At 46.9% G+C, this 26,202-nt stretch overlaps 1 protein-coding gene across 3 annotated transcripts in view; it reads left to right on the forward strand.

The window, feature by feature from the left end:
- SLC22A5 (solute carrier family 22 member 5) overlaps positions 1–25,272 on the forward strand; it is a 29,009-nt gene extending 3,737 nt beyond the window's left edge. The window contains exons 2-10 of one of the 3 annotated variants that reach the window (XM_089909304.1): positions 4,071–4,174; positions 10,910–11,088; positions 12,045–12,216; positions 13,411–13,537; positions 15,275–15,375; positions 16,990–17,204; positions 18,749–18,931; positions 20,171–20,306; positions 20,661–25,272. In XM_089909304.1, the coding sequence (XP_089765430.1) occupies positions 4,071–4,174; positions 10,910–11,088; positions 12,045–12,216; positions 13,411–13,537; positions 15,275–15,375; positions 16,990–17,204; positions 18,749–18,931; positions 20,171–20,306; positions 20,661–20,748 (1,305 nt within the window). In that variant the 3' untranslated portion in view covers positions 20,749–25,272. The remainder of the gene's footprint in view (positions 1–4,070; positions 4,175–10,909; positions 11,089–12,044; positions 12,217–13,410; positions 13,538–15,274; positions 15,376–16,989; positions 17,205–18,748; positions 18,932–20,170; positions 20,307–20,660) is intronic. The other 2 variants (XM_022588753.3, XM_022588754.3) reach the window with 2 other exon arrangements.
- Positions 25,273–26,202: the final 930 nt, after the last annotated feature.

The raw sequence follows: 26,202 nt of genomic DNA on the forward strand, positions 1-26,202 counted from the left end.
GGAGAATCAGCCACCCCACTGTGCAGTGCTGCTCCAATACCTGAGTGTTTCTTGGCCCAGGACTGCCTCCTTCTCGGGGAACCTGGGTGATTTCTCAGGCTACCTGGGTCTGAGACACCTGCTTTTTGGTGTCTCCATAGCACAGCCTGTGGCCGGAAAGGTTCCTTTAGAAACTTCTAACTCTTCTGGCACCCGTGACGTGGGGTCTCTTCAGCCAAAACCCAGCAGTCCTCTGCGTCCCCTTGCTCCTTGCCAGCCTCTGCTTCCCAGAAGCCCCCTGCCCTGACCCTTCGCAACACTTTTACTCCCTGTTGTCCTAGAGAACCTCTTTTTCTGGACCAGCTTTTCCATCAGCCTTATGCGCGTGTAGTCTTGGAAAATAGGAGAGACCCCACTGTTATCTCCACGTCCACCTGAAGAAAGAGCCACATCGACCTGGGAGGCAGGCCCCGGGCTCACTCTGGGGTGGGGAGACCAAAAAGACCTGGAGACTGTGCCTCACTGGTATGCCTTTGCTGACTTCCCTCACTCTAGGAAAGCGCAGACCCTTTCCCCTGCCTTTGCAGCTCATGGCAAGTCACTTGCTGGGTCCCTGAAGGGCCCTGTGTGTGTGCAGTCACAACAGACCCATCTGGCCATGAGTGGTCAGATTGATAGTCTCTCTAGCTAGCTGAGAACCGACATCCTGGGTCAAAGTTCTGACAGTTGTCACAGAGAAGGTGTGAGGGAGAAAGGAAAATAATCTGTTCTAGAGAATGAAGCTCAGGGTTCATCTGGGCTTTGGGCAGCCAAGCCCAAGGACTAAACCCAAGGGATAATATGGTTCGGAAGGTTGACTGTCCTTTTATCCATCTATTCACTCACTCACCTAGGTACCAAACAGCTACTGAGCCTCTCCTCTGCAGGGCACTGCCAGGCTTTGTAGAGGATATGATAGCAAATTCTTTTTCTTCTTCTTCTCCTTGCCCTGACAGCCTTGGGGCAAGGATTCACCGTTAACTGCAGCAGGAGGCAGAATGAAATGTGTGTAGAATACATGGCATTCAGTAACAGGTAGTGCTTACCAGTGTGTTTGACCATTGATGCGGTCAGCCTAGGTACATCTCTGGGAAGAGCTTCTGCCCTGTGGGCACAGGCCCTATCTCTTTTTTCTTCCAGCCAACTCACAGGTAAGGACATTTAGTCCCAGGGAACTACATCACCTCCCTACTTCCCATAACTGAGAAGTAGCACAAATTACATACTGCGTACAAGAGACACAATTTCTCTTTCTTCTTAAAAATTTTAACAGCTTTATTGAGGTATAAATGACATAAAACAAACTGTACATAACTAAAGTATATAGTTGGAAAAGCTCTGAGATATAGATACAGATATAGATATACACACATACACATATATATCCATGAAGACACCACCACTAGAAAGGCACATTTCTGACCAGGAAGGGTGGCAAGTCTAGGCTCCTTGCAAGGGTTACTCCCAGATGTTTTCAGTTTGCGCCTGCTTTCATAGCTAACCCAGCTGAGGGGTAAGGATACTAGACTCATGACCTAAATCTTAAACCTACACATTTAGTTCTAAGGTTGATCCCTGTTATCATCAGCCAGTACAGCCCATCTTTCGTACCAAGTGGCAGCATCAGTGAGCTGGTCTGTAGCTGCTTTAGTCGCAGCTGCCAAGCCAGGAGCTCAGTATAGAAATACTACATTCCTCTATAAACACAACAAGCCCAGGGTACATAGCCTGGACTCTATGGGCTTGTCATCACCCCCCGCTCCACCTGCCACCCGCTTAAGGGGGAGTCAGGCCAAGTCCAAGAGCCCACTGCACTCCATCTGGTGGTTGACAGGTAAGTGGATGGGTTGGCTGGGTGGGACCTAGCCCGTGCCTGCCCTTCTGTTCATTTTTTGAGACCTGTTATCTTTCCTGACCCTACTCACAGGCCCCTTGTGGCCAGGAGGAAAGAAGTGTTAACCCATGCTTGCTTTTGGAGGGCCCAAAGCCAGGCTGTGAGAATTGTTGAGAAATGTCAGTAGTGGATAGAGAGCCCAGTTGGACCAAGTGGTGGTGGTGAGGCTGCAGGAGCCGGAGAGATGCTCTGGGGACCTATTCCAAGGTGAGCACTACAGTCACCTTGTCTCCTGCAGAGCATAGTCTGACCTGGTTCCAGGTGGCACCTGGCCTTGCCAGTCCAGAAGTCCCTAGAAGCCTATATTGGGAGACCTGGCATGGGGAGGGGGTGGGGTTCCACCCCAGAACTCACTGCAGAAGCCTCTGTGGGTTTCTAGTCTAGCACAGCCATATCAGTCCCCAACCTTCACGAGAGACCTATTGAGAAGCAGCTACTGACTCTATTCATTTTTTTAATTTCTGTCACTACAAAAGTAGCACATGCTAGGTGGGAATAGATCACATCTTATTCAAGAGCAGCAATAGGCATAGTCTGGTCCTGAAGCTCCGCCTAACACCCCCAGAGGCCAGCACCCCATCACCAAGTCCCTCAGCTCTGACTCCCCCGCTACTCCCATCCTGACTTCGGCAGCCCTGTCTGGATGGGGGCTGCCCTAGGAGCACTCACCCTCCTAGAAGGGAGATGGTATCTGGGTGCTGGCACAGCTGAGGCTGCAGAGGTGGGAAGGCTGCCATAGCCTGAGTGATTGGGCCTTGGTGCTCCTTGCTTGTCTTCTGCTAGTCTGGCCTTCTTCTAGATTTAGGAGCTGGTAACCCCCAGCTCTTCCTGGAGTGGGGATCACCACCCCATTCTCAGTCCATCCAACGTGCGTGCTTGTTCCAGAGTGGAGAGCCAGGCATGTGGCTCTTATCATCAGCTGCAGGGGTTCTTTGTGTCCACCCTAAGGGCTGCCCTCCGGCCCCCTCTGAGGTGCCTGGAGGCACTGTGCACACACTGCCCAGCAGGGCCGAAAAGCAGACTTGCTTTTCCCTCTGACCCTGGCCTGGAAGAGATGCTTTATTCTTGGAAGCCGCACACTTCCTGGGAGCCAGCAGGCCTCATGGAGGGCAGGCCTGCAGCCTGGTGCCAGGCAAGCCAGGGTCTAAATTCCCTAGAAGGCGGCCTTCTTGGTTACTACTGAGCACCACCTCTCTGTTGTGGGAAACATTTTTCTGGGAACCACCAAGCTTCCTATTTTGATTTTTCTTCCTTCTTTTGGCCCTTGTTAGGCTGGAGCAACCTAATGTCTGAGTGTTCAGGTGCTTCCCCATGCCCATAGACCTCTTTCCGTGCTAACTAAAGACGGAACTCTACACTGGGTACTGGGAACCTCAAGCACTGTAGCCTGTTCCCCCCCCCACCCCCATCACTGTTTCACAAATGGGGAAATTGAGGCACAATGAGGGGGAAAAATCTTGTCTGAGGTTGGGTAACTAGTTAACAGTAGAGTAGAAGCTAAAACCCAGCTTCTTGACTGCCAGCTCAGAGCTCTTGGCTGTAATTGGGCCTAGTGTTGGCACAGCATCAGGGATCCCAGCTCTAAATGTCAGCAGAAGGACCCAGGGGTCACTGGCCCAGAGTTGAGGCCTGAACAGAGCTGAAGGAACAGATCCAGATGGTGCATACCAGGCCCTCTGGCCTCAGTCCCTCACTGGAAGCCTTGACCCTTAGAGCTACAGAGCCCTGCTCCAGAACCACTCCTATGCCACCCCTGCCAATGACCTGAACCCCACTGAAAGGGTGCTCTGCCCCACCCACAGCCCCAGCCTCAGCCCAGGTCCTTAGAAGCGACCGTGAAAAGCCTCGCCTCCTCCTGGGTTGGCACATGGGCAGAGTACTTGCTCCCAGCCTGTCTCCCCGTCTCAAATTGGTAGCAAAACAATGAGGCTAAGAGCTGTGAAAAACAGGATGGTCAGTCTCCCTGTGAGGGGAAACCTGCTCTTTGCCTTGCTGCCCGATGAGCCATCGCCTGCCTCAGTGAGCTCACACACCCTTGCAGTAATGTAAACAGAGCATGCAGGGATGCAGGATGTTCTGATTTCATTTTCCAAGAAGCCTTACATTTAAAACATTTTTAAAAAGAAGTGAGTGATACATCCCTTTGCTCCTCTTTCAGTGGAACCTGGTGTGTGAGGACGACTGGAAGGCCCCGCTCACGGTCTCCTTGTTTTTCGGGGGTGTGCTGGTGGGCTCCTTCATTTCGGGGCAGCTCTCAGACAGGTAAGGTGGGTGTCTACTCCTGCAGCTGCAGGGCACCTCAGCACAGAGCAAGGTAGTGTTCTCTCAGCCCAGGGCTGTGTGTTTTAAAAAGGCGAAGGCACATCTATAGTATAGACTCCAGACCAAGTAAAGAGAGCCAGCAACCTCCTCTCACTAATGCTTGCTGAGTGAAACAACCTCAGCCGAGTGTATACATGATCCAGTTGACCAGGAAATATGCCACAACTTACTTCTGCACTGCCTGCTGGGCTTCCCTAGGTGAGCGTAACTCTTTGGCATCTTCAAGCTTAGGAGAGGGAGATACCACACACACGCATGTCAGCTGTGTTGTAGATCTTAGGGCATTCCATAGGTGGCTGCCTCTGTGTTCCCAAAACCATTGCTCTTTCCTCAAGGTGAGAGGTCTCACTAGCCAATGGCAGTGTGATGGGCAGAACTCTTATGTCCACAGGGCTGATTCCCTTTATCTAACAGGCTTGTGGTTATGGCATTTCTCAGCAATCAGGAAGTGTGCTGTTTTGACCCATAAGCAGGTTATTTGTGTAATTCCAAGGCTCTTAACTCAAAGTCCATGGCTTAGGGAGTTCATCTCCTCTGGAAATCCCATACAGAATTTTAGAGATTGTATGTGAGCATTTTTCTGCGGAAAACAGTTCCATAGTTTCCATGGTGTTCTCAGAGGGGTTTATTATATTGTGTCTTGTTACCCCAGAGCTTCAGGGTCTGTGAGCGAAGCCCATGGCAAGAAGAGCAGCCTTCAGCAAGGTCCTTGGCCACACTGGGTCACCCAGTGGAGAGGAGTCCCAGCATCGTCCCAGCAGGGGGAGTCTCTAATAGAGAAGTTCAGGGTGAGAATGTCATCCTGCCTTAAGACTACAGCCATTTTATCCTGCAGCAGACATGCAAAGTGATGTTTTGGCATGTTTGCATCTATGGATTAATGCCGCTACTTGAGAAGTCTTTCCTCATAAGAAATATGTGCATTTCTCACTAGATTTGTCTTTTCCAGAGTGTCATCTAGGGATTTTTAAAAGGGACAAATTCCTACAGTCACCAATGAGCATTGAAGAGTTAAGTAGGCTGTGACCACTGACTGATGATTCTACATGAGCCTGAGACACTTACCCCTTTAGGGGAAAGGCCTTTGCTTCCCCAGACCCTTAGCTTAGCAGCAAGCATCAGCTGATTACTTACATTTATTTAATGAACACGGAGCACCTAATATGTGCCATTCACTCTTATGAGCACTGTATACCAAGTGAAAAGAAACAACAAATAATTTAATCTTCATAACCCTATGATGTGGGAAGCATTATTATTTTCAGTTTATAGATGGGAAAAAGCCCAGAGGAATTAAATGACTTGCCCAGAGTGGCAAGTGGCAGAGCTAGGATTCGGGCCCAGAGTCCTGATCCTCTGTTTTGTGTGGACTACTGTTCCAGGTGCCTGCTCTTCTAGAACTTGCCTTCTAGCAAGGCAGAATGTATTAAAGAATTGAGGGAAGTACTTGTTATCCTTTATGGTGGTAAGTGATACAGGGGAGAAGTACAGGGTGCTCAGAGAGGGTCTGACAGAGGAGACCTGAGACGGTGAAGCATTGAAGCATGTGCTGGGGGTTGAAAGATGAGTAGAAATTAGCTAGCTAAAGGAGTGAAGAGAGGAAAGAATGTTCTGGGCAAGAGAGCCAAGAGTACTTAAGCCTAGACTCAAGCGAAGGCATAGCACACTTTAGGAACTGGAAGAAAGTGTTGGTGGGGGGTGGGGGGTGGGGGTGTGAAGAGTGGTATAGAGACAAAGCAGCGAGGCAGGCTGAGGCCCAAGCAGAAGAGCAGGCCGGGCTTAGCAGATGACAGGAGTCTGGGCTTTCGTCACAGAGCAGTGGGCAGCTTTTAAGAGTGTGACATCATCAGACTTGCATTTTTACAAAGCTGTTCAATAGCTTTGTGGAGAAAGGATTGAAAGGAAGCAAGGAGGATTGTGGAAAGACCAATTAAGAGGTTATCACAATCATTTATGCAGGAAATGAAGGTGGCTTGGACTAGGCTGAGGGCAGTAGACATGGGGAGGAGTGGTAGGAGGTAAAACCAACAGGACTTGGCTATGAGTTGGACATGGGAAGTGAGGGGAGGGAGACTTCTGGCCTGCATAGCCGCGTAAATAACGATACCCTTCTCTAAGACAAAGCACTCTGGAAGGGGACCATGTTTGTAGGAGAAGATGTTGAGTTCAATTTGAACATACTGAATTTGGGGTAACTATGAGACTTAGGGGTCTCATAGGAGGAATGGAGTATGGAGTTGGATGTATGGATAGGGTGCTCCGTGAGAGGTTTGGGCTGGAGAAACACGTTCGGGAATTGTCAGTTGATAGAACCCTCATCAAAGCCCCGTAGGTGGATGAGATTGCCTGGGAACAGTATAGAGTGAGAGGAGGGCATGCCCTGGATGGAGCTTAGAGGCCCTCCCAGAGGGGTAGTGGGAATCCCCCTCTCACAGGGTTGGGTGGCAGCTGAGACTCAGAGGAATTACCTTCATGTGAAAGACTAGGAGGAGGTACCCCAGTTACAGAGTTGAAGCTCAGTGCATTTTTCTGGTCAGCTGTGTCATGGTATAGGGAGATCTTTGTGGGCTGGCCTCAGAGCCGTGTAACACCACGATTACCTGAGGAAAGTGTTTAAGTTCCCAAAGATCTGCTCCTGAGGAAACAGTAGAAACAAAGTTGGTGTGTATGTTGAGGACCACCTTAGTCTTCAGAAGGGCTAGTACAGGGTTTCTCAAACCTTTAGACATTTTTTTGCCAGCAGACTTCATCTTTTAAATAGGATCGTTTAAGTTCAGTCAATGAAATAGCTAAAAATGTGGCTGTTCTGGCTGCAGCACCTACCTTCAGCTCCCTACACCACCCCTCAAGCTTGTCTGCACCCCCTTGGAAGGCCCAGGGCTCTGTGGGATGGACAGTTTACTCCTAAGTGAGCCAATTCAAAAACCTAAGCCAGGGCTTCCCTGGTAGCACGGTGGTTGAGAGTCCGCCTGCTGATGCGGGGGACGCGGGTTTGTGCCCCGGTCTGGGAGGATCCCATGTGCCGTGGAGCGGCTGGGCCTGTGAGCCATGTCTGCTGGGCTTGTGCGTCCGGAGCCTGTGCTCCGCAATGGGAGAGGCCACAACAGTGAGAGGCCCACGTGCCGCAAAAAAAACAAACAAACAAAAAAAACCTAAGCCAAACAGATTACCTAACGGCAGTGGATTCATGCCCTCCAGAGTTGTCTAGAATATCAGGTTTTTATATAGGACTCCTTGTTGGAATATGAATAAGCCAAAAAGTCAAAAGCAATTAAAATAATCCTGGGCTGTCAAAGCATTTTATCTGACGTCATTGAGTTACCTCTATGTGCAGAAATAGAAGGGAGGCACAACTCTGGGAAGAAGTAGCTGATATTTCCTATTTTTGTAGGCATGTGTGTGTTTGACCTTTTGTTGACAGACTTTAAAAATGAGCATTTCTTACAAATTAAAACTACAACGAGGTACCACCTCACACCGGTCAGAATGGCCATCTTAAAAAGTCTACAAATAACAAGTGCTGGAGAGGGTGTGGAGAAAAGGGAACCCTCCTACGCTGTTGGTGGGAATGTAAGTTGGTGCAGCCACTATGGAGAACAGTATGGAGGTTCCTGAGAAAACTAAAAATAGAGTTACCATATGATCCAGCAATCCCACTCCTGGGCATATACTCGGACAAAACTATAATTCAAAAAGATACGTGTCCCCCTACGTTCATAGCAGCACTATTCACAGTAGCCAAGACATGGAAACAGCCTAAATATCCATTGACAGATGAATGGATAAAGGAGATGCGGCACATATATACAATGGAATACTACTCAGCCATAAAAAAGAACGAAATAATGCCATTTGCAGCAACATGCATACAACTAGAGATTATCATGCAAAGTGAATTAAGTAGAAAGAGAAAGACAAAAGCCGTATGATATCACTTATATGTGGAATCTAAAATACGGCACAAATGAACCTGTCTAAGAAACAGACTCACAGACAAAGAGAACAGACTTGTGGTTGCCAAGGGCGAGGAGGGGAGGGAGAGAGATAGACTGGGAGTTTAGGGTTAGTAGATGCAAACTATTCCATTTAGAATGGATAAACAACAAGGTCCTACTAGATAGCACAGGGAACTATATCCAATCTCCTGGGATAAACCATAATGGAAAAGAATATAAAAAAAGAATGTCTATATGTGTATAACCGACTCACTTTGCTTTACAGCAGAAATTAGCACAACATTGTAAATCAACTCTACTTCAATTTAAAAAAATAGAGAAAAAAATGTTAGTGGCTATCAGAGAATGCAGCTGATTTTTATTTTCTTCTCTGTGCTTTTCTATATTTTACAAATGTACAATTTATGCATAAATATCAAAGAATAAAAATAGACAAATATTTCTTTAAAAAAACGTGAGTGTTTTCTGGCCCCAACCCTGGATTGCCAAGGACTATAGCAATGTAAGGGCTTCCTGAGTCTTCCTCTTCCCTACTATCCAGAGAGCCCTTGGGAAGGGAAAGCAGGGTAGGAAGGGCCCTCCCCTTGGTTGGTGTGCAGGGCACTGTTGTTACAGGACAATGCAGGGGAGCCTCCTTTTAGGTCAGGGTTGCTCAACCTCAGAACTGTTGACATTTTGAGCCAGAGACTGCTGTGTTGTGGGGGACTATCCTGGGCATTTTCGGATGTTTAGAACATCTCTGGCCTCTATCTACTAGATGCCAATATCATCAAAAACAACAAAACCCTGTTGTAATGGGAAGAAGCAGCAAACTCTTTACCGTGGCTGAAGGTCTTGTGCAGTCTGGCTCCTGCCACCCTCTACTGAACAGCTGCCCTTCGTGTTCACCATGCCCCTCTAGCCACAGTTGCACATGCTCTTCTCACAGTCACAGTGAAGAATTCCCCCCCCCACCCCCAGCCGCGTGCTGTGGCCTTCCTTGACCACGCAGGCGGCCTCCTCGGGGTCCCTGGTTTACATTACCCTGGTTCCTTGTTCCTATCAGAAATTGGTAAATAAAAGATGACACCATATGATTAATATTGGCCTCCCCCACTGTACTGTGAATATCGTTGAAAGCTTGGTCCCTCTCCCCTACTCCCCCTTGTCAACAACTTCTTTTCCTTTGGGTCTGGTCTCAGTGCCCCATAATCAGGGAGACCTTCCCTGAATGCCCACGTCCCCAGCCCCTACCTCCAGTCCAGGATAGGTTCCTCTGTTGTGTCCCTTGTGGGCCAGGATGCTGTTCCTTCAGTGCTCTTGTTCCAGTGTGTAATTGTACATTCAGCAGTGTTGTTCGATTAAAATATGATTACTGTCTGTCTCACCAACTGTAGACTATAAGCTCCTTGAGGGCAGAATCAGTGTCTTTTTTTAATTCAAATACATCCGTAGTGACTAGTATATAATAGATGTTCAAATAAATATTCGTTGAATGAACATAGGTGTCTGCTAGCCCTGGGCAGACTTAAGCTGAATCTGCTAGGTTGAATGAACTAGGTTGACTTGTTCCTCCTTGTTGTGTCACTGTCTTTAAAAGCAAACAAATCCCAAAAAACCAACATTTTTTAAAATTTGAAAATGAACACAGGTACAGAAACCACACAGAACAAATGAGGCTTAATGAATTATTCCAGGGAAATAACCATATAAATACCACCAAGTCAAGAAATAGAACTTTGCTGGCCACCCAGAAGCCCCATCCATCTGTCCCATCCCAAAGACAACAGCTTCCCTCACCTATAAGTAAACACTAGCCTGACTTTTATAATAATCACTTCCTTGTGGGTTTTTTGTAGTTTTATCGTCCAAATGTACATCCTTAAACACAAGTTTAGTCTTGCCCACTTAAAAATTTTTGTATGTCTTTTAGTCTACTTTAACCTATGGATTCTCCATCCTTTTCTTTGCCTGGGCTGTTCTACCTGTAGAATTTCCCCGTTTGAATTTTGCTAACTGTATGCTTATGGTACAATTGAGCATATTCCTCTTTTCCCTGCATTTCTTGCAAATTGCAGCTGGATCTAGAGACTTCATCAGATTCAGGTTCAGCCCCTTTGTAAAGACTATAGGAGTCATGCGATGTTCAAGTGTCTCTCTTTATGATGTTAGCAGTCATTGAAATACAATGCCCATATCTCTTCATTCATCGGGGGTTGTAAAATGATGATGTTCTAGTTTTGTCACTTTGGTTTCATTTAATAGTTGGAATACTTTTATGAAATGATACTCTCCCTCATCTGTTATTGGTAACTGTTCACCATAGTTTACATAGAAAAGTCAGGACAAATGTTTTCCCCTTTATTTACCAGTTTTCATTTATAATGAATTGTTTCTCCATCATCCTCCAAAGTAAACCAGCTCTTTTAAAAAAATAATAAATGATGAATGTATGAATTTAAGTATAATGAATGTGTGTCAATCCCTTGTAATCACTGTCTTAATTCTGGCACTGCCTTTTGGGCAACCCTGGTGCCCAGGCTGCACATTGGTCCTGGTGAGTGGGGAGGGGAGTAACAGCATAGGGACTGAGAGGCCAGGATTGCACCTGCACCAGCTGCCCTGGCAGCAGTGTCCGCGACCCCTCCCTGAAATGACTCTGGGGAAAGCCCCTCTTGGTGGGGCCCATTCCTGCTGCCTTCTCCCAGCTGGTTCTCTGTCATTCTCCTTTCCTTCCCAGGTTTGGTCGGAAGAATGTGCTGTTTGTGACAATGGGCATGCAGACTGGCTTCAGCTTCCTGCAGATCTTCTCGAAGAACTTTGAGATGTTTGCCATGCTGTTTTTCCTTGTAGGCATGGGCCAGATCTCCAACTACGTGGCAGCATTTGTCCTGGGTATGGCCATCAATTGGGAGTCGAGTACTTGATCCTGTGTTTCACCATCATCCCACCACCTGCTTTCTGGAGACAGCTGTGATGTCCCTCCAAGGGAAGTGGTCTCTGGCAACACCGACCAGGGATTCTTGATGAATCCAATTAGTAGTCAGGGAAACTGAGTCTTCTAAGTGCCTAGCCTGACTGCTGATTTCCAGTTCTTTTCTGGCCCCCGAGGTGTGGCACCTTGGTCTCATTAGTACTCATTAGTACTCGATGGCCATTTTGCCGGAATTCACCTAAGATCTTAAAAATAGGGCTTGCCTCTGCCCAGGGCTGGGGTAGCTAAGGAAACAGGGAGGCATGACATGAGGAGCAAGGGCCATGATTGGCAGGCTCACCAAGGAAGAAAACTGCCTCTTCTGCAAAACATAGTGGCCAGTGAAATCGACTGGCAAGAATGAATTGATAGGAGTGGGCTTTAGTCACATGACCTTCAGGGTTTTAATTGAGTCCACACTGCAGGGCTTTGGCCTGCTCTCACTGAAAAGTTGCCAGCCTCACTGTTCAGAGGCATCTAACTCTAGCTTATTGGTCTTTGGGTTTCTTGGGTTGATTGTTAAAAGGATTATTTGTTTCTCTTCACAGTTGATAAAATATTTTTCCTTAAAGCGTAATAGTCAGCATGTTTGGCCTTAATAGTGACTTCCCCTTTAATGAATCTCCTTCCTCAGTGAGGATTAAATTTTGAGGCCTCACGTGGCATCTTTAGCATAGGGCTTCAGGAAGTGATGACAGTTTCATGAGAGAACTGTCGCTGTGAGGCCACAAGGAGGCACCCGCAGCAGGTGGTCAGAATCCCATCCCTCCCTAGGGCTTGGAAGCTTCAAGATAATTCTGCCTGCTTTCTTATCTGTATGTTGAAAATTACACACAAGAAGATTAATAAGGAAATAACCGGAATTAAAATACTAACATGACTCCTCCCTTGTTTTGAACAGGAACAGAAATTCTTGGCAAGTCAGTTCGTATTATATTCTCTACGTTAGGCGTGTGCATATTTTATGCATTTGGCTACATGCTGCTGCCGCTATTTGCTCACTTCATCAGAGACTGGCGGATGCTTCTGCTGGCGCTGACGGTGCCGGGGGTGCTGTGCTTCCCACTGTGGTGGTGAGTGTGTGGCCCTATGCCCGGTGGTGCCCACCAGCAGGATGTCTTCTATCTGGCCTTCACTAGGGGGCAGCAGCAACCCACAAATCCCCATTTGGGCTCACAGAGACAGAAAATTTAAAGTCTTTATAAGGTGTTTCAGAATGTTTTTCCATACTCAGAAAAGCCAAAAACAAAACAGCCCCAAGACATCAACAGACTTGTTCTCAGCCCTGTGCTGGGTTGATTGGAGTGCAAGGAGAGGAAAGAGCAGTAGCTGCGAGACGATGGAGTTTAGCATAAGCTCCAGGAAGCTATCAGACTGCAGGACAAGACAGCTTAGGCCCTGGCTCTGGTTGTATGTTGCCGCACCCTTGTGCCAGAGGCACCGGGAGAAGAGGGAGCACGTTGTGCGAGTCCTCAGGGTAGCTGGATGGAGGAAACCAGGCTCCATCTGAGCCTCCAAGATAGAGGTTGGACAGGCAGAGAGGAGACCGTTCCATACGGAGAAAGAGAACACAGCCGAGGGGCTGAGGCAAGAATCGCCCCTTGCAGGTGGGGATGGTGAGATCACTGGTCCACCTGGATGTGAGAGCATTGCAGAGCATAGTAGGAGAAGATACAGAGCAGAGATGGTACAGCTGAGTCCTAGTTATGACCTAAGGGCAGGGGCTACCTCATGAGGTAGAAAATAAGATCCATAAAGTCTCAAAACACCTAAGTGCCTTATGGAGAGTCAATTGGATGAATCAAGGCGGGGCAGGGGGAGGGGGGAGAGTGAGGAAAAACTAGAGGCTATAAGAGGCCAGTGCAAAAGCTGCTGTGGATGCCAGGCACAAGCAAGGGAGTATGGCAGGGTAAGGGTCTGGGCCGGGCTCAGCCCATGACAGAAGCCAAGCTTCAGGAGCCCATTTTGCGCCTGTCTACTTAGTGTCCAGCAGGTGGCACCACCACTCTTCAGAAATGGAGGTGGCCAGCCAGGGGAGGAATCCCATCATGGTGTGTCGGCCCCTCTAAATTTTGTGTACTCCAGTGAAATCAGAAGCTTGCACTTACTGGCTCTAGTATGGTGCACCTCTTAGCTTCTGGTTTGGAAACACCAAACATCCCTCAAACCTAGCTCTGGTTCTGAAACCCTCTTTCCCACCTCCACTTATGCTCCACCTGGTCTGTGGGAAGGGAAGGCCTCAGTGAGATTGCTCCTTGTACTTCCAGGTTCATCCCTGAGTCCCCCCGATGGCTCATCTCTCAAGGCCGATTTAAAGAGGCAGAGGTGATCATCCGCAGGGCTGCCAAAATCAATGGGGTCATTGCACCCTCAACCATCTTTGACTCAAGTGAGGTGAGCACCATGCCGGAGCTGGTGGGAGGGCCTCGGTGACCATGATTTTAGGGTAGGACCACACAGCCCTGAAGCCCTCCCTTCACACGGGAGCCCAGCTCTCACCCTGCCCGAGCCCCAGCTGCCCCCAAGGCAGGTCCTGTTAAAATTTAGAAGTTGAGAAGGTGCCAACTGCGTAAACTCCTTCACCTTTCCGTGGAGTTTAGGTTTTCATACTTTATATAATTATTTTCTAAGTGATCATACAGTCAAACCATTACTTTTAATAATAAAAACTCTTTATGAGTTAACAGGTCTTTCATGAAATTGGCATTTTGGGAAATCATTGTTTCTTATACCTTAGGTTGTTTCTCATCTTAAAAAATAATACAAGTACCTAAAGTATGAAGCAAAAATAGATTTGGAGTTAGAAATGTCCTGTCTCCTTCCGCCCACCAACGGGGAGTTGTTGATTATCGTCTTGGAGCCAGGTCCTTTTTGATATCCGCCCTCCCCCTACCCCACCCCTCTCTGCAAACCCTGTTCTCACGCGCCATGAGTAATTTCCTGGCTCTGCCTGATTCCTGGGTCTTGCTTCTCCTTCCTGTTCCCTCTCTTTCCACCTCCTCTGCAGCAAGCGGTTTTCCTCAGTCTCATGCCTCTGAGAAGAGGTTAGAAATTGTCATTGCTGGCTGATGGGGTTCTGGAGTGTGTCCCTGCTCTGACAGGAAGACAAGGTCCTGGCTGTGAGAACAGCCACCATCAGTCAGTCATACCGCAGTGCACAAAGGCATGCAGATGCAGACTTGGGGCTTGGGAAAGAGAGACTGGTTATTATAGGCAGCAAAGAAGCTGCTGGCCACTGACAGCCCTGCCGGCCTCATGGTTAAGCGGTGGCCCAGCACCAAATCCCACTCAGCACATCCTAGAAAGGACTCTGGTGCACAAAAGCTCAGGGAGGGGTAGGTGGCAGGGAGGGCTTTTAAGTGAGGTGGCCTCTGTAGCTTTGCAGAGGTCAGTCTGGATGAAACCGTAAGTCCCACTGGCATCTTTGTGGAAATGAGGCTATTCCAGGGGATCCATTAAGTCAAAAGTTGACCTTTTGTTGAACTGCTAACTCGGGAAAAACAAACTCCAAAACTGGGTTTGCTTAAGAAAGCAACATCAGTGTGTTTAGATGTGTGGTTTATTGATGTCCTTGGCTGTGCCAGATTTCATAGGAAGTTACTCAGAGTGAAGCTGAGGTCAATTTTCCTGTTTTTCTATCTGAAACTTTTTTCCTTGGAAGTAGACCAGTAACTACATGGTATGAGGACTGAAAACATTAATTCTTTTAAAATATAATATGAATAAACTACACAGCCAGTTTCTCTCTCTGACCCAGAGAGGCCGGGAGCCAACCTTGGAAAGGAATGCGCAGAGGCCTCCCTGGAATGTGGCCATTGACGGGGCTGGAGGTTTTGCCGGGAGGGGGCAGTCAGCTTGGGCCTCCTCCTTGGCTGCATCGCACCAAGGGCTGGTCACTTACTTTTCCTCCTCATTCTTGTTCACTAATTTGTTATCCACAAGGCCCGGTGAAGCCTTCTGCAGCCCAAGACATAGTCACTATATGTACCCTTCTTTTCAAGCAAGAAACATAAAACACTCCCCAACTCGGAGACGCAGAAAGCTAAGATGCCAGGGTTTCAAGTATGTTCTTGGGTCTCTGAGTCTCCAACCTTCTCTCCGTCCCGTACCCTTGTCATGTTGTTCCTGCAGCTACAAGACCTAAGCTCCAAGAAACAGCAGTCTCACAGCATTCTGGATCTGCTCCGAACCCAGAATATCCGGATGGTCACCATCATGTCCATAATTCTGTGGTGCGTAAGTGAGACATACCTAAGGCCTCCAGACAAAGCTTCTGGCAGTGTCTGTCAGGCCTCGCATTTGCAGACGTCTCAGATCAGAATTGAAAGCCTGTGTCATCAGAAAGTGGCAGGGATGTGCCTTGCAATAAAAGAAGTGGGCATGTCCCAGTTCTTAACGGAATCTCAGAAGAGGAGAACGAAAACTGTTGTGGGGGCTTTGGGGGGAAGATATGGGATCTTTGGGGATCCCTCCGGGTCAGAAGGCAAATCGCTGTTCACATTGGGTCCCTAGTTTAGTTGTTCCTGTTGCCTGTGCATCAGACAGTGACTGAGGCCTTTAAGAAGTTCTAAGTGAAGACACCGTGTCCTTTCAGTTATAGAGGCTGCTAAGTATGTTCTGGAAATGTGGAAGCAGGACATCCTCCCTCTGGGATGTTTGGAGACTGTCCTGGAGGCAGAGCCATGGCCTACATGTCCTCGTCAGGTTCCTTCTAACGAGGCATTTCACCAAGTGTGTCAGGGAGGGATCTGTGATTTACCAGAGAAAAGGAACACATCCAAGTGCCTAGATAGCATTTGCTTAGTGGCCAGACCCTTGGGATTACAAGTGACTACCTGAGCCTGCCAGGGAGGAAGGCAGACTTCATCTCAGAGTGCTTATTGCTGGAGTCAACAAGCCTTGGCAGCCAGCCACCCATTTCCAAGGAATGGCACGGGATCCCTTAGGGCGGTGCACCGCCCCTGAGTCGGCCTCAAACAAAACCAGCTTTCAGCCTGCACCACAGACCTGCCAGCCTGCGATGAGTCACCCTTCCATGGTTCACCCAGGCACCCCTCCTGCTCTGGATTTCCCAGGGACTCCTGTACATGCCCTTTTCCCTGATTGTACCAGCTGTGGTTTCAACCTGCAGATTAGTTAAAAACAGTCTGATTCATACTGGTCTGGTTTGCCAAAGAGTGTTGACCATCAATAGAGAGAATGCCTACTGGGGACAGAGTCTAGGCCAGGGGCAGCGGGGGGCATGCAGATGGCCCACTGGGAGCTCCCTCTCCTCCCCATGAGTCCGGTGGGGTTGGGGTCACCTGCTTCTGACCAGCCTCTTCCTGGCTGGTCGCCCCAGAGGGTCCGCCAGGGATCTTTCTCTAAATGTTTGACCTAATGATTGTTCCTTATTTTATCTCATCAGTCTTATCACACCCCAGTTGCTATCTGCCTCCTTACTCATACCCTAACTCCTTCTGCAATTGTTGGATTTGGGAGGTTCAGAGAGTAGGGAAATAGGCTTTTGTGAGTGCTTTAGCTTAGGATTTTTAAAGCCGAAAGGCAGGTTGGAGTATTTTTGGTTTTTGATTTTTTTTTTTCCAACAAAGTGAATCTATCTGAATTATATGTCTTTTTGCTGGAATGCTTTGTTTAGAAAGCTCTGAAAGTGCCCTGACCCAGAAGGTACCCTGGTCTCGGGGGAAGTTATCTTTCTTTCTAAGAAGTAAGACTCAGGGTTAAATCTGCTGCCCTCCTGGTAAGGATAGTTTTGAATTTCCTGCAATAATTATATTTTAAAAGTTGTCCAGGTTGGGAGGCACGTGGATGCCACTTCTCCAGCTTTTTTCTGCATTCTGTTTCAGGATGACCATATCAGTGGGCTATTTTGGGCTTTCCCTTGACACTCCTAACTTGCATGGGAATGTCTATTTGAACTGCTTCCTCTCGGCTGTGGTTGAAGTCCCAGCATATGTGTTGGCCTGGCTGCTCCTGCAGCACCTGCCCCGACGCTATTCCATGGCCACCGCCCTCTTCCTGGGTGGCAGCGTTCTTCTCTTTGTGCAGCTGGTGCCCCCAGGTAGGTACCATACATGTCTGCAGTCCGGGATATCCATTGAGTCACTCAGTCTCTACCATACTGTCTCAGCCAATTAATAAAGAGAATAAAATTATGCCATTACAGCTCGCCTGCATATCTGTGTTCTCAGCCCACAAGTCAAGAGAAAGTGTCTCCTGGGACCAGACAGTCATCATGGCCTGGGCTTTGGGGGAGAAGGGAGAGTGACCCTGTGGGGCTAACGGTTGATTGTACTCTCTACCCAAGTTAATGTATGTGTGTGTGGTTTTTTTTGCAGAGTGAGGGGGAGGAAAGAGGGCCATCCCCATGTCTTTTTAACCTGGCCCCATCTTAGTCATTTATTCATTCAATAAGTAGCTGTGGAGTGTTTACTGTGGGGGAGGCACTGTGCTTGGGGCTGACGGTGCAGAAGTAAAGGAGTCGGGCAGAGCCCCAGGCCTTCCTGGCACTCAGACTCCAGTTGAGAAGACAGACAACAAACAAGTAAATAAAATGCTTGTTATAGTACAGACTGTGTTACCTTTAATAATGACACTGAAGGACAATGGAGAGCTAGTTTATATAGAGTGGTCACAGACAGTAGCCCTAAAGAGGGGAAAGTTGAGCAGAAACAGATGAAACGATGGAGAAACCCATGAGAAAGTCTAGGAGCAGAACATTTCAGGCCAAAAAAGAGCAAAGGCCAAGACCCTGAGGAGGCAATGAGCCTGGCACACTTGGTAAGAGATGAGGAGAGGAAAAAGGGCGGGGCCAGGCCACAGCGTGGCTCTCACAGGCCAGTAGCAGGAGTTTATTTGTAAAACCATCTTGGTATCCCACAGAAGGGTAGGAGGCAGCCCTCTGAAAATTCATAAAACGGTTTATGGATCCTCATGTCCATCATGGTACCGAGAGTTGTCATGGGTTTGGGGGCCTCTGGTAATCATTTGTGGGCCCCTGAGGCTGGCAACACTCTGCACAGGAAGAGCACCCACTGCAGCATGGCTGGGAGCCCAGGAATGTATGTAGAGGTTCACACCAGAGCTCAGGGAGACCCACAGGCCACTCACAGCATCTCCTCATTGGCACAGTGAGCAGGAGAGATCCGAGGATCATTCATGAGGGTCTGCTGGTCTGTGAAGTGTTGCATAGAATGAAAGCGTGAAGTGAGTTATAATTGAACTTCCCATTCATCCACAAATCCTTAGTTAATTCCACAGTGCCTCCAGCATGAGGTTCTGGGGTGCCAGCTGCCCCCTCTGACACACATGTCTTTAATGACTTTTGGACTGGAGAGCAGGTTTCTCTGGGTTATTGAGGGGCTCGCTCACTCTGGTGGTCTTTAGGCTGAGGAGAAGAGCATGTCCTCACACAGCTGCAGGTCCCAGCCTCCTCTCGGTAATCAACTTGGAGGGACATAAGCCCCTTATCCCACAATAGGAAGTTATAGAAACTTTCCTCCCCCACCCTTCCCAGGGAGAAAGTATGTCTGTTTCAGGCAAAAAACTAGTAGCAGTGTGCCTTGGGTTGGTGCCTTCTCCTACTTTCTTCCCTTTGCTCTTCAGACTTGTATTATTTGGCTACCATCCTGGTGATGGTGGGTAAGTTTGGAGTCACTGCTGCCTTCTCCATGGTCTACGTGTACACAGCCGAGCTGTACCCCACAGTGGTCAGGAACATGGGCGTGGGAGTCAGCTCCACGGCATCCCGCCTGGGCAGCATCCTGTCTCCCTACTTCATTTACCTTGGTAAGTCCCGTGGGTCGAGCGCACACAGGAGGGATGGGGTGGAAGCACTGATTGGCTTTAATGCGACCTGGGGATGGCTTGTTAACAGGAAAGCAAGCACACTCAGCAAATGTGATCCATCCAATACTGGATCTATGCCTGGAGAAGGTTCCTGTCTGGGTGCACCGTGGTGGAAGCGCTCATGTGGAAAACAACCTATAGACAGCTAGAAATTGATGACAGTTGAGGGTTTTTGTATCTGTTTTAGCCTTCCCAGGCCTTCCATCAGAGAACATAATTCCCCTATGCTAAGAAATTGCAGCGTCGTTTAGGGAGCCAGTGTACTAATTGGGGAAATTTCTTCTTGGAATCATAGTTTATAAGGAACAGGAAGGGAAAGATGTCTATTCTAGAGGTCTGATGAACCGAGAATTTCTGTAACTTGAAGCACTTAACACAGCAGTTTTACACTGTGCAAAGATCTGCCTCGTACCATTTTATGTAATAGGGCCCCAGTTTTATCTTTCTCAGAATTATTTCCTCATGGCAGCTGCTGTCCCCCTGCACATGCCTAGGTGGCACATCTCTGGGGACGGGTGGCACCCACCTTGGGAGTACTCAGAGTGCTTTGTGAACATGCTACATAGACCTGACAAGCAGAAACACCTTCTGATCTGGCCTGAAGACAAATCGAGTGGGTTGTGACACATCTGGAGAGGTGGAGGAGTTATTCCTATCCCTGGACACATACCTTGAGTTCCTTGGAAACCCAGCATTAGGAAATAGGGTGTTTTGTGGGTTTTTTTAATTAATTAATTTTTGGCTGCATTGGGTTTTTTTAAATTAATTTGTTGATTAATTTATTTATTTTTGGCTAGAAAATAGGAATAGAGAGACTTCCCTGGTGGTCCAGTGCTCCCAGTGCAGGGGGCACAGGTTCGATCCCTGGTCGGGGAACTAAGATCCTGCGTGGCACACAGCACGGCCAATAAAAAGGAAATAGGAATAGAAATGGCCCAGGCCCATCCTCCCAGGCTGCACCCATCCCCCCATCCCCTGCACCGAGGTGTTGCTGCTCTGTGCCAACTCTGGGTTCTGTGACCTGCCTAGGTGCAAGATTCCAATATGGCAGCTCAGAATGGGAGATGCTGAGGCTGAGAAGGCAGGTGATCCCTGTTAGAGTCCTGGGGACACAAAGGGAGGGAGAGAGACCATGTCAAACTGCACTTCCGGCTTGGGGCTCTGTCTGCTTTGCCACAGGTGCTTACGACCGCTTCCTGCCCTACATTCTCATGGGGAGTCTGACCATCCTGACAGCCATCCTCACCTTGTTCCTCCCAGAGAGCTTCGGCACCCCACTCCCAGACACCATTGACCAGATGCTAAGGGTCAAAGGGTAAGGGGGCCTCCTTCTTCACAAAGTTAATGCACTGGGTCTGGGCCTGGCAGAGAGTTCCCCACGAACTCAGAAACGCCATGGACTAGTTTAGCCATAATAGGATCAGACATGGCCGGGTACTTACAGCCTGTTCTCTCTGGCCAGACCCAGACCACTGGGTCACCATGAACATCTCGACAGCAGTAGCAACTCAAGTAGTACAGAGACAAGAAGAAACCTTTCAGAATCTGCTGTATGATATTTTCCCTTTAGTGAGATAACCTCAGCTCTGGGGCATTTTTTGTTTGTTTTGAGACTGGTAGACGTCTTTTTAAGATTTGTTTCTAACATTTGTTTGGCTTGTTCTTCTAGAATAAAATACAGGCAAACTCCAAGCCACACAAGGATGTTAAAAGATGGTGAAGAAAGCCCCACAGTCCTTAAAAACACAGGCTTCTAACACAACCTCCAGTGAGAAAGTAAAGAGGAAAGACCGTCTTGTCAGAAGTGGCTTGTGCAGACACTGAGTCCTTCAGTGGCAAAGGTCTTTGCTGTTCATTCTGTGGACGCTGTGTCTGCCTTGCTCATGGATGGATACCCAGACTCAGCTGCATATGGTCCTAGAGCACCACCTTCCCTCCAGGGACACCATGGCTACTGACGGACAACTTTGGGTAAATCCTAACTATTACAGTGATGGACTTGGCACTTCCTAAGAAGTTAACTACTCACTAGAACCAGTAGGATTTGGAAGAATATGAGAGACAATTGCTAACTTTACATTTTAATTTCAGACTGCCTGAAAAGGCCCCTGATAGAACTGGGGGTCTAGTTCTCCACCTCCTCACCCTGCCAAAAAATCCTTTCCCTGTTTCCCACTAATGGTGCACTTTAGAGGAAAAGAAATAATTTCACAGGGAGTCTGATTTCTCATACTTTCTCAGTTACAAAGGATATTAAATGGGATTGTTGCTTCCCCAGGGCAGGAGAGCACAAGTCTGGGGAAACCTAGAGGTATTTCATATGGAGAGGACAGCAGATACAGAACAGAGACAAGTGCATTAACTTATGAGCTCTTGGACCACTCAGAGTGACTACTGGGTAGACTTGTTTACATCTGATCAAAGCACTGGTCTTGTGCAGGCCCATAGGAGATTCATCACTGAATCTACTATTCTTGTTTTCCACTACTACGTGAATCAAGTCTCCTAGCTACTATGGTTTCTGATGTATGGTTTGAAGGAAGTATATCAATGAGAAAGAGAGACGAGCAAACTTGTCTCTTCTCCCAAAACTATAATATGGATTTTGATTGTGTTTTGCTTGTTGTTTGTTATTATGTCTTTTTTTCTCCTTAAGTTATTTGCACTTCAGAATAGACTTAGGAAAGGCTGGTTCCTTAGCCTCCTGGTTTGTGTCTTTTATTTGTTTGTTTCAACCCAGAATCACTCTGGCAATGGTCCACAGTTGCCACTTGTGCAAGGCCTCACCAGCCTTAGCTACTAGCACTTTTCTGGGTGCCAAAAATGACATCATTGTGTGTGTTCCTTTCATGAAACTTAATCATGGAAAAAAATTACAAAGAAGAAAATTAAGTCGTGTTCACAGTCTTTCAGAGTTGCTCACTTCAGTGGTGTAACATTGGGAGATATTTTGTGTTCAGCGTAAAATTGTCTTCTCTTTTCTGATTATGCTACCATGGTACTTCTAAAGCATATGCTTCACCTGGTTAAAAACAAAAAAGTATTTTTGTGAAAGCTACTGAAGTGCCTTGGGAAATGAAGATGTTTTAATAAATTAAATGATTTTTTAAAATAATAACAACTGCCCACAACTTTTATTTCCACAGTTTGGTGAGCCATGCCACACCATCACATCACTTTTCTCTATATCAGCTTGGGCTAATTCTAACAGTGGTTTATGATTAGTCTCTAAAGCTAAAATTTAATCCCCATGTACTAGAGACCTTCACTCTATTGACTATGGACTGAGGCAGCATTCTTGCACAAGTGTCTTAGCCTGGGTTCCTCAGAAAGCAGAGCCTGAGGCCAGTGCTTCTGTGCAGTTAGGTAATTTATTTGGGAATAAGATTCCAAGGAGCAGAAGTAAAGGATAGGGGGAGGAAACAGGGAAGGAGGGAGACCCAATACCAGGATGCATTATCAGGATGGCCAGCACCAAGGGCACTGTTCCATCCAGCCAAGATTTCTCAGGAGCCTTATGAAATGTATCTCAAAACCATCTGCGCTATGATGAAAGGGGAAAGCATTTACATATTGGCCTTCATTCCCCATTCGTCAAAGGCAGCCCCACAGGTGTCAATTCCCACAGTTCCAGGTTGCACATGGATGAGTCCCAAACAGGTTCTGTCCCCTGGATAGAAAGCAAGAAGTAATGTACTGCAGGCCTGAGGTGAAGCACTGTCAGGCTGCACTTCAGTGAAGCTGGTCAGAGTGTGTGAACTGGTTGCTGCAACAGTGACTTGGAGTAAGCGGTGGGGCTGAGGGGACTGGGGATTGGACGTGGTGCACAAGGTATATATATAATGTGTCACAGGGAGATCTGAGCTAGAATGTGTACAGACATGGGTAAAAAGCTCCAGGGTTGGATAGATAACTCAAAAAACGTGTAGCATAACAAAACGAGCAGCATCAAACTCAGGTGGGGAGGGAAGGAAGCTTGGTTTCTGTAACAGCGTTAACTTCTCTACTCTCCTCACACCCGGTTCTGTGCAGGGTTCCTGATTAACTGACATCACAGTGCCTCCAGAATATAATTACGGTCCTTCCTGCTCTTTCTCCTGTTGCACAAATGAGCAGTTCTGAGTTTTCTCTCTTATTCTCAATGTCACTGATCAGTCATTTGTGACCTTCTGGGCGCAAAAATCATAACTACCTGAATGCTTCAATCTCTTCCAGTGGCAGGGCAATAGCCCAAGTCCCTGCTCCCAGGCTGAACCAAGTATCTGAAAAATCCAAGGCCTCTGTGCAGGCCTGCTGGACTCTTGTGTGACTTGTTTCCATCAGTCATGATTTTGGGAAACTGACCAGATTATCCTGCCCAGGGATCTCCTCTCAAGGAACCCAGAGGGATGTTTGGTGCGTGGTAAGGTGCTCAGTTAATGCCCATAAGAATTAGAAACCAGGATACCCACAGAAATGCAAAGGACAAAGCAAAGGCAGTGGAGGAACAATTCAGATTTTAAAAATAATAAAAAGTCTTCTACCACAGATCGAAGTGCAAACAGGAGTGTACCCCATAATCTTTTCCTATTCTTGGCAACTAGTTCCTGCCTCCCAGACCTCCCTGGAACACTATCCTGAATTCCAGAAGGGCTGGTGTTTGCCAAAGAGAATTAGTCTGCTTAACACCTAGAATAAGTGATGATGAATGCCTTGGGCAGAGGGCCATGTTCCCTGTCAGGTAGTAAATATCACAACAAATCTTTCCCCTAGGTGTTTGTCATTTAACTGATTTTCTTAAAGGGCTTTTTAAGGTAACAGAAAGAGGCTTGATGCAATTCAACATTAACAATACCTTATGTTGTGTGCCATTGCAATAAAAGCACTTTGGAAAAATACATCTATATTTTCATTTGATCCTCATAAAAGTCTTATGAGATTGAGAAAGGATGCCCAGGATGACAAATCAGAGGTTTCTCAGCAGAAATCATGTCTTCCTGGAGTCTCAGGCAGACCCACCCCAGAAGGTCTCACCTTGGGAAGAGGGGGCCTCATCTCAAGGACAGGTGTGCAAGAGGCTTCCAGAGACACTGGGACATCATCTCTCTGCTGGGCCAGCCGGAAGGCAACAGCCAGGCACCAGACTGACTCTTTTAACCCCAGAAGTCTCACATGAGAAACTCTTCTCATGGATGTGTAGGGGAGGTGTGGACATACACTCTATACATCAAGGAGAGTCTGCTAAATGCATGCAGCGGTATCAGTATTTCACAGGGCTAGTCTACTGAAACTTCAGAACTATTGTATTCATAATCATGTAACCTTTGATTATGAACGAAATAGTTCTGAAAACAACAAATGTCATCATAGAATTGCCCTCCCCTAGACCAAACAAAATGAGCATAAAAAAGTAAAAACCTATGAATATTTTTCACCAAAATTAACCAAACAAGAAAGCAGCATAACTTAAAACAATACACTTTAAAAATCGATGGAAGGAAAGAAACAGAAGATTCTAACATTGCTCCTCAGCTCTTTAGCCATACTGGAAAGGCATCAACATCTGAAACAGTCTCTCTACTTACTCCCATATCTGGCAAACAGCAGACAGGGTGAAGGTCTCTATTTATTTCCCCGTTCAAAGATTTTTGGCAACTACTGTAGAGAACAAATGGATGAAACAGAGAAAATGGACAAAGAGGCTGATTACTCTGAAAGAATTGAGACCTGCTCTATGAGAAATGCTAAAGGGAGTCCTTCAGGCTGAAATGAAAGGACAACAGCAGGACTTTCCTGGTGGCGCAGTGGTTAAGAATCCGTCTGCCAATGCAGGGGACACGGGTTTGATCCCTGGTCCAGGAATATCCCATATGCCACGGAGCATGCTCTGTGTTCCACAACTACTGAGCCTGCATGCCACAACTACTGAAGCCCGTGTGCCTAGAGCCCGTGCTCCACAACAAGAGAAGCCACCACAATGAAAAGCCCCCGCACTGCAATGAAAAGTAGCCCGTGCTCACCGCAACTAGAGAAAGTCCATGCGCAGCAACAAAGACCCAATGCAGCCAAAAATAAAAATAAATAAAATAAAATAAATTTATTTTTAAAAAAAGGACAAGAGCAATGCAAATCCACATGAAGGAATAAAGAACACGGAAAAAGGGAACTACCTAATAAATATAAAAGACAGTATTAATAAGAGTGAGGAAATTAATACAAATCTTACAGAAAAAAGGATTATAAAAGAATACTATAAACAATTGTATGCAAACAAATTAGATAACCTAGATGAACTGAACAAATTCCTAGAAACACAAATTACCAAAATCATCTCAAGAAGAAATAAAATCTGAACAGACTTAAAGAGATTGAATTAATAAACAAAACCTCCCAACAAAGAAACGCCCAGAATCAGATGGCTTCACTGGTGAATTCTACCAAATATTTAAAGAAGAATTAACACCAATCCTTCTCAACTTCTTCCCCAGAATAGAAGAGGAGAAGACACTTCCTAACTCATTCTATGAGGCCAGCGTTTCCCTGAGACCAAATCCAGACAAAGACATCAAAGGAAAAGAAATCTATAGATCTAATCCCTTTTGAACATAGATGTAAAATATTCAACAAAATACTAGCAAGCCAAATCCAGCAGTATAATAAGAGAATTACATACTGTGACCAAGTGGGATTTATCCCAGGAATACAAGGGAAGTTCAATGTACAAACATTAATTAATGTAATACAACACATTAATAGAATGAAGGTTTTAAAAAATGATCATATAAATTAATGCAGAAAATCATTTGATAGGGAATTCCCTGGTGGTCCTGTGGTTAGGGTTCCATGCTTCCACTGCAGGGGGCACGGGTTTGATCCCTGGTCAGGGAACTAAGATCCTGCAAGTCACGCGGTGCGGCCAAAAATAAAAATCATTTGACAATATCCAACACCTTTTCTTGATAAAAACAAAACACTCAACAGACTAGAAATAGAAGGGGAATTCCCTCGACATGACAGATGGCATCTATGAAAACCTCATAGCTAATGTTATACTCACTGGTGAAACTGAAAGCTCATCCCCTAAGATCAGTAACACAACAAGGATGTTCATCAACAGAAGGATGGCCACTTCTGTTCAACACTGTACTGGGAGTTCTGACCATAATAATTAGGCAAGAAGAAGAAATAAAATGTAGCCAAATTGTGAAGAATAAAATAAAGCTACAGTAATC

This window comes from Delphinapterus leucas, chromosome 3 (assembly GCF_059928025.1).
Source record: "Delphinapterus leucas isolate spDelLeu-1000000601 "Yukka" chromosome 3, BTC_Dleu_Yukka2, whole genome shotgun sequence".
NCBI classification, from domain to species: domain Eukaryota; kingdom Metazoa; phylum Chordata; class Mammalia; order Artiodactyla; family Monodontidae; genus Delphinapterus; species Delphinapterus leucas.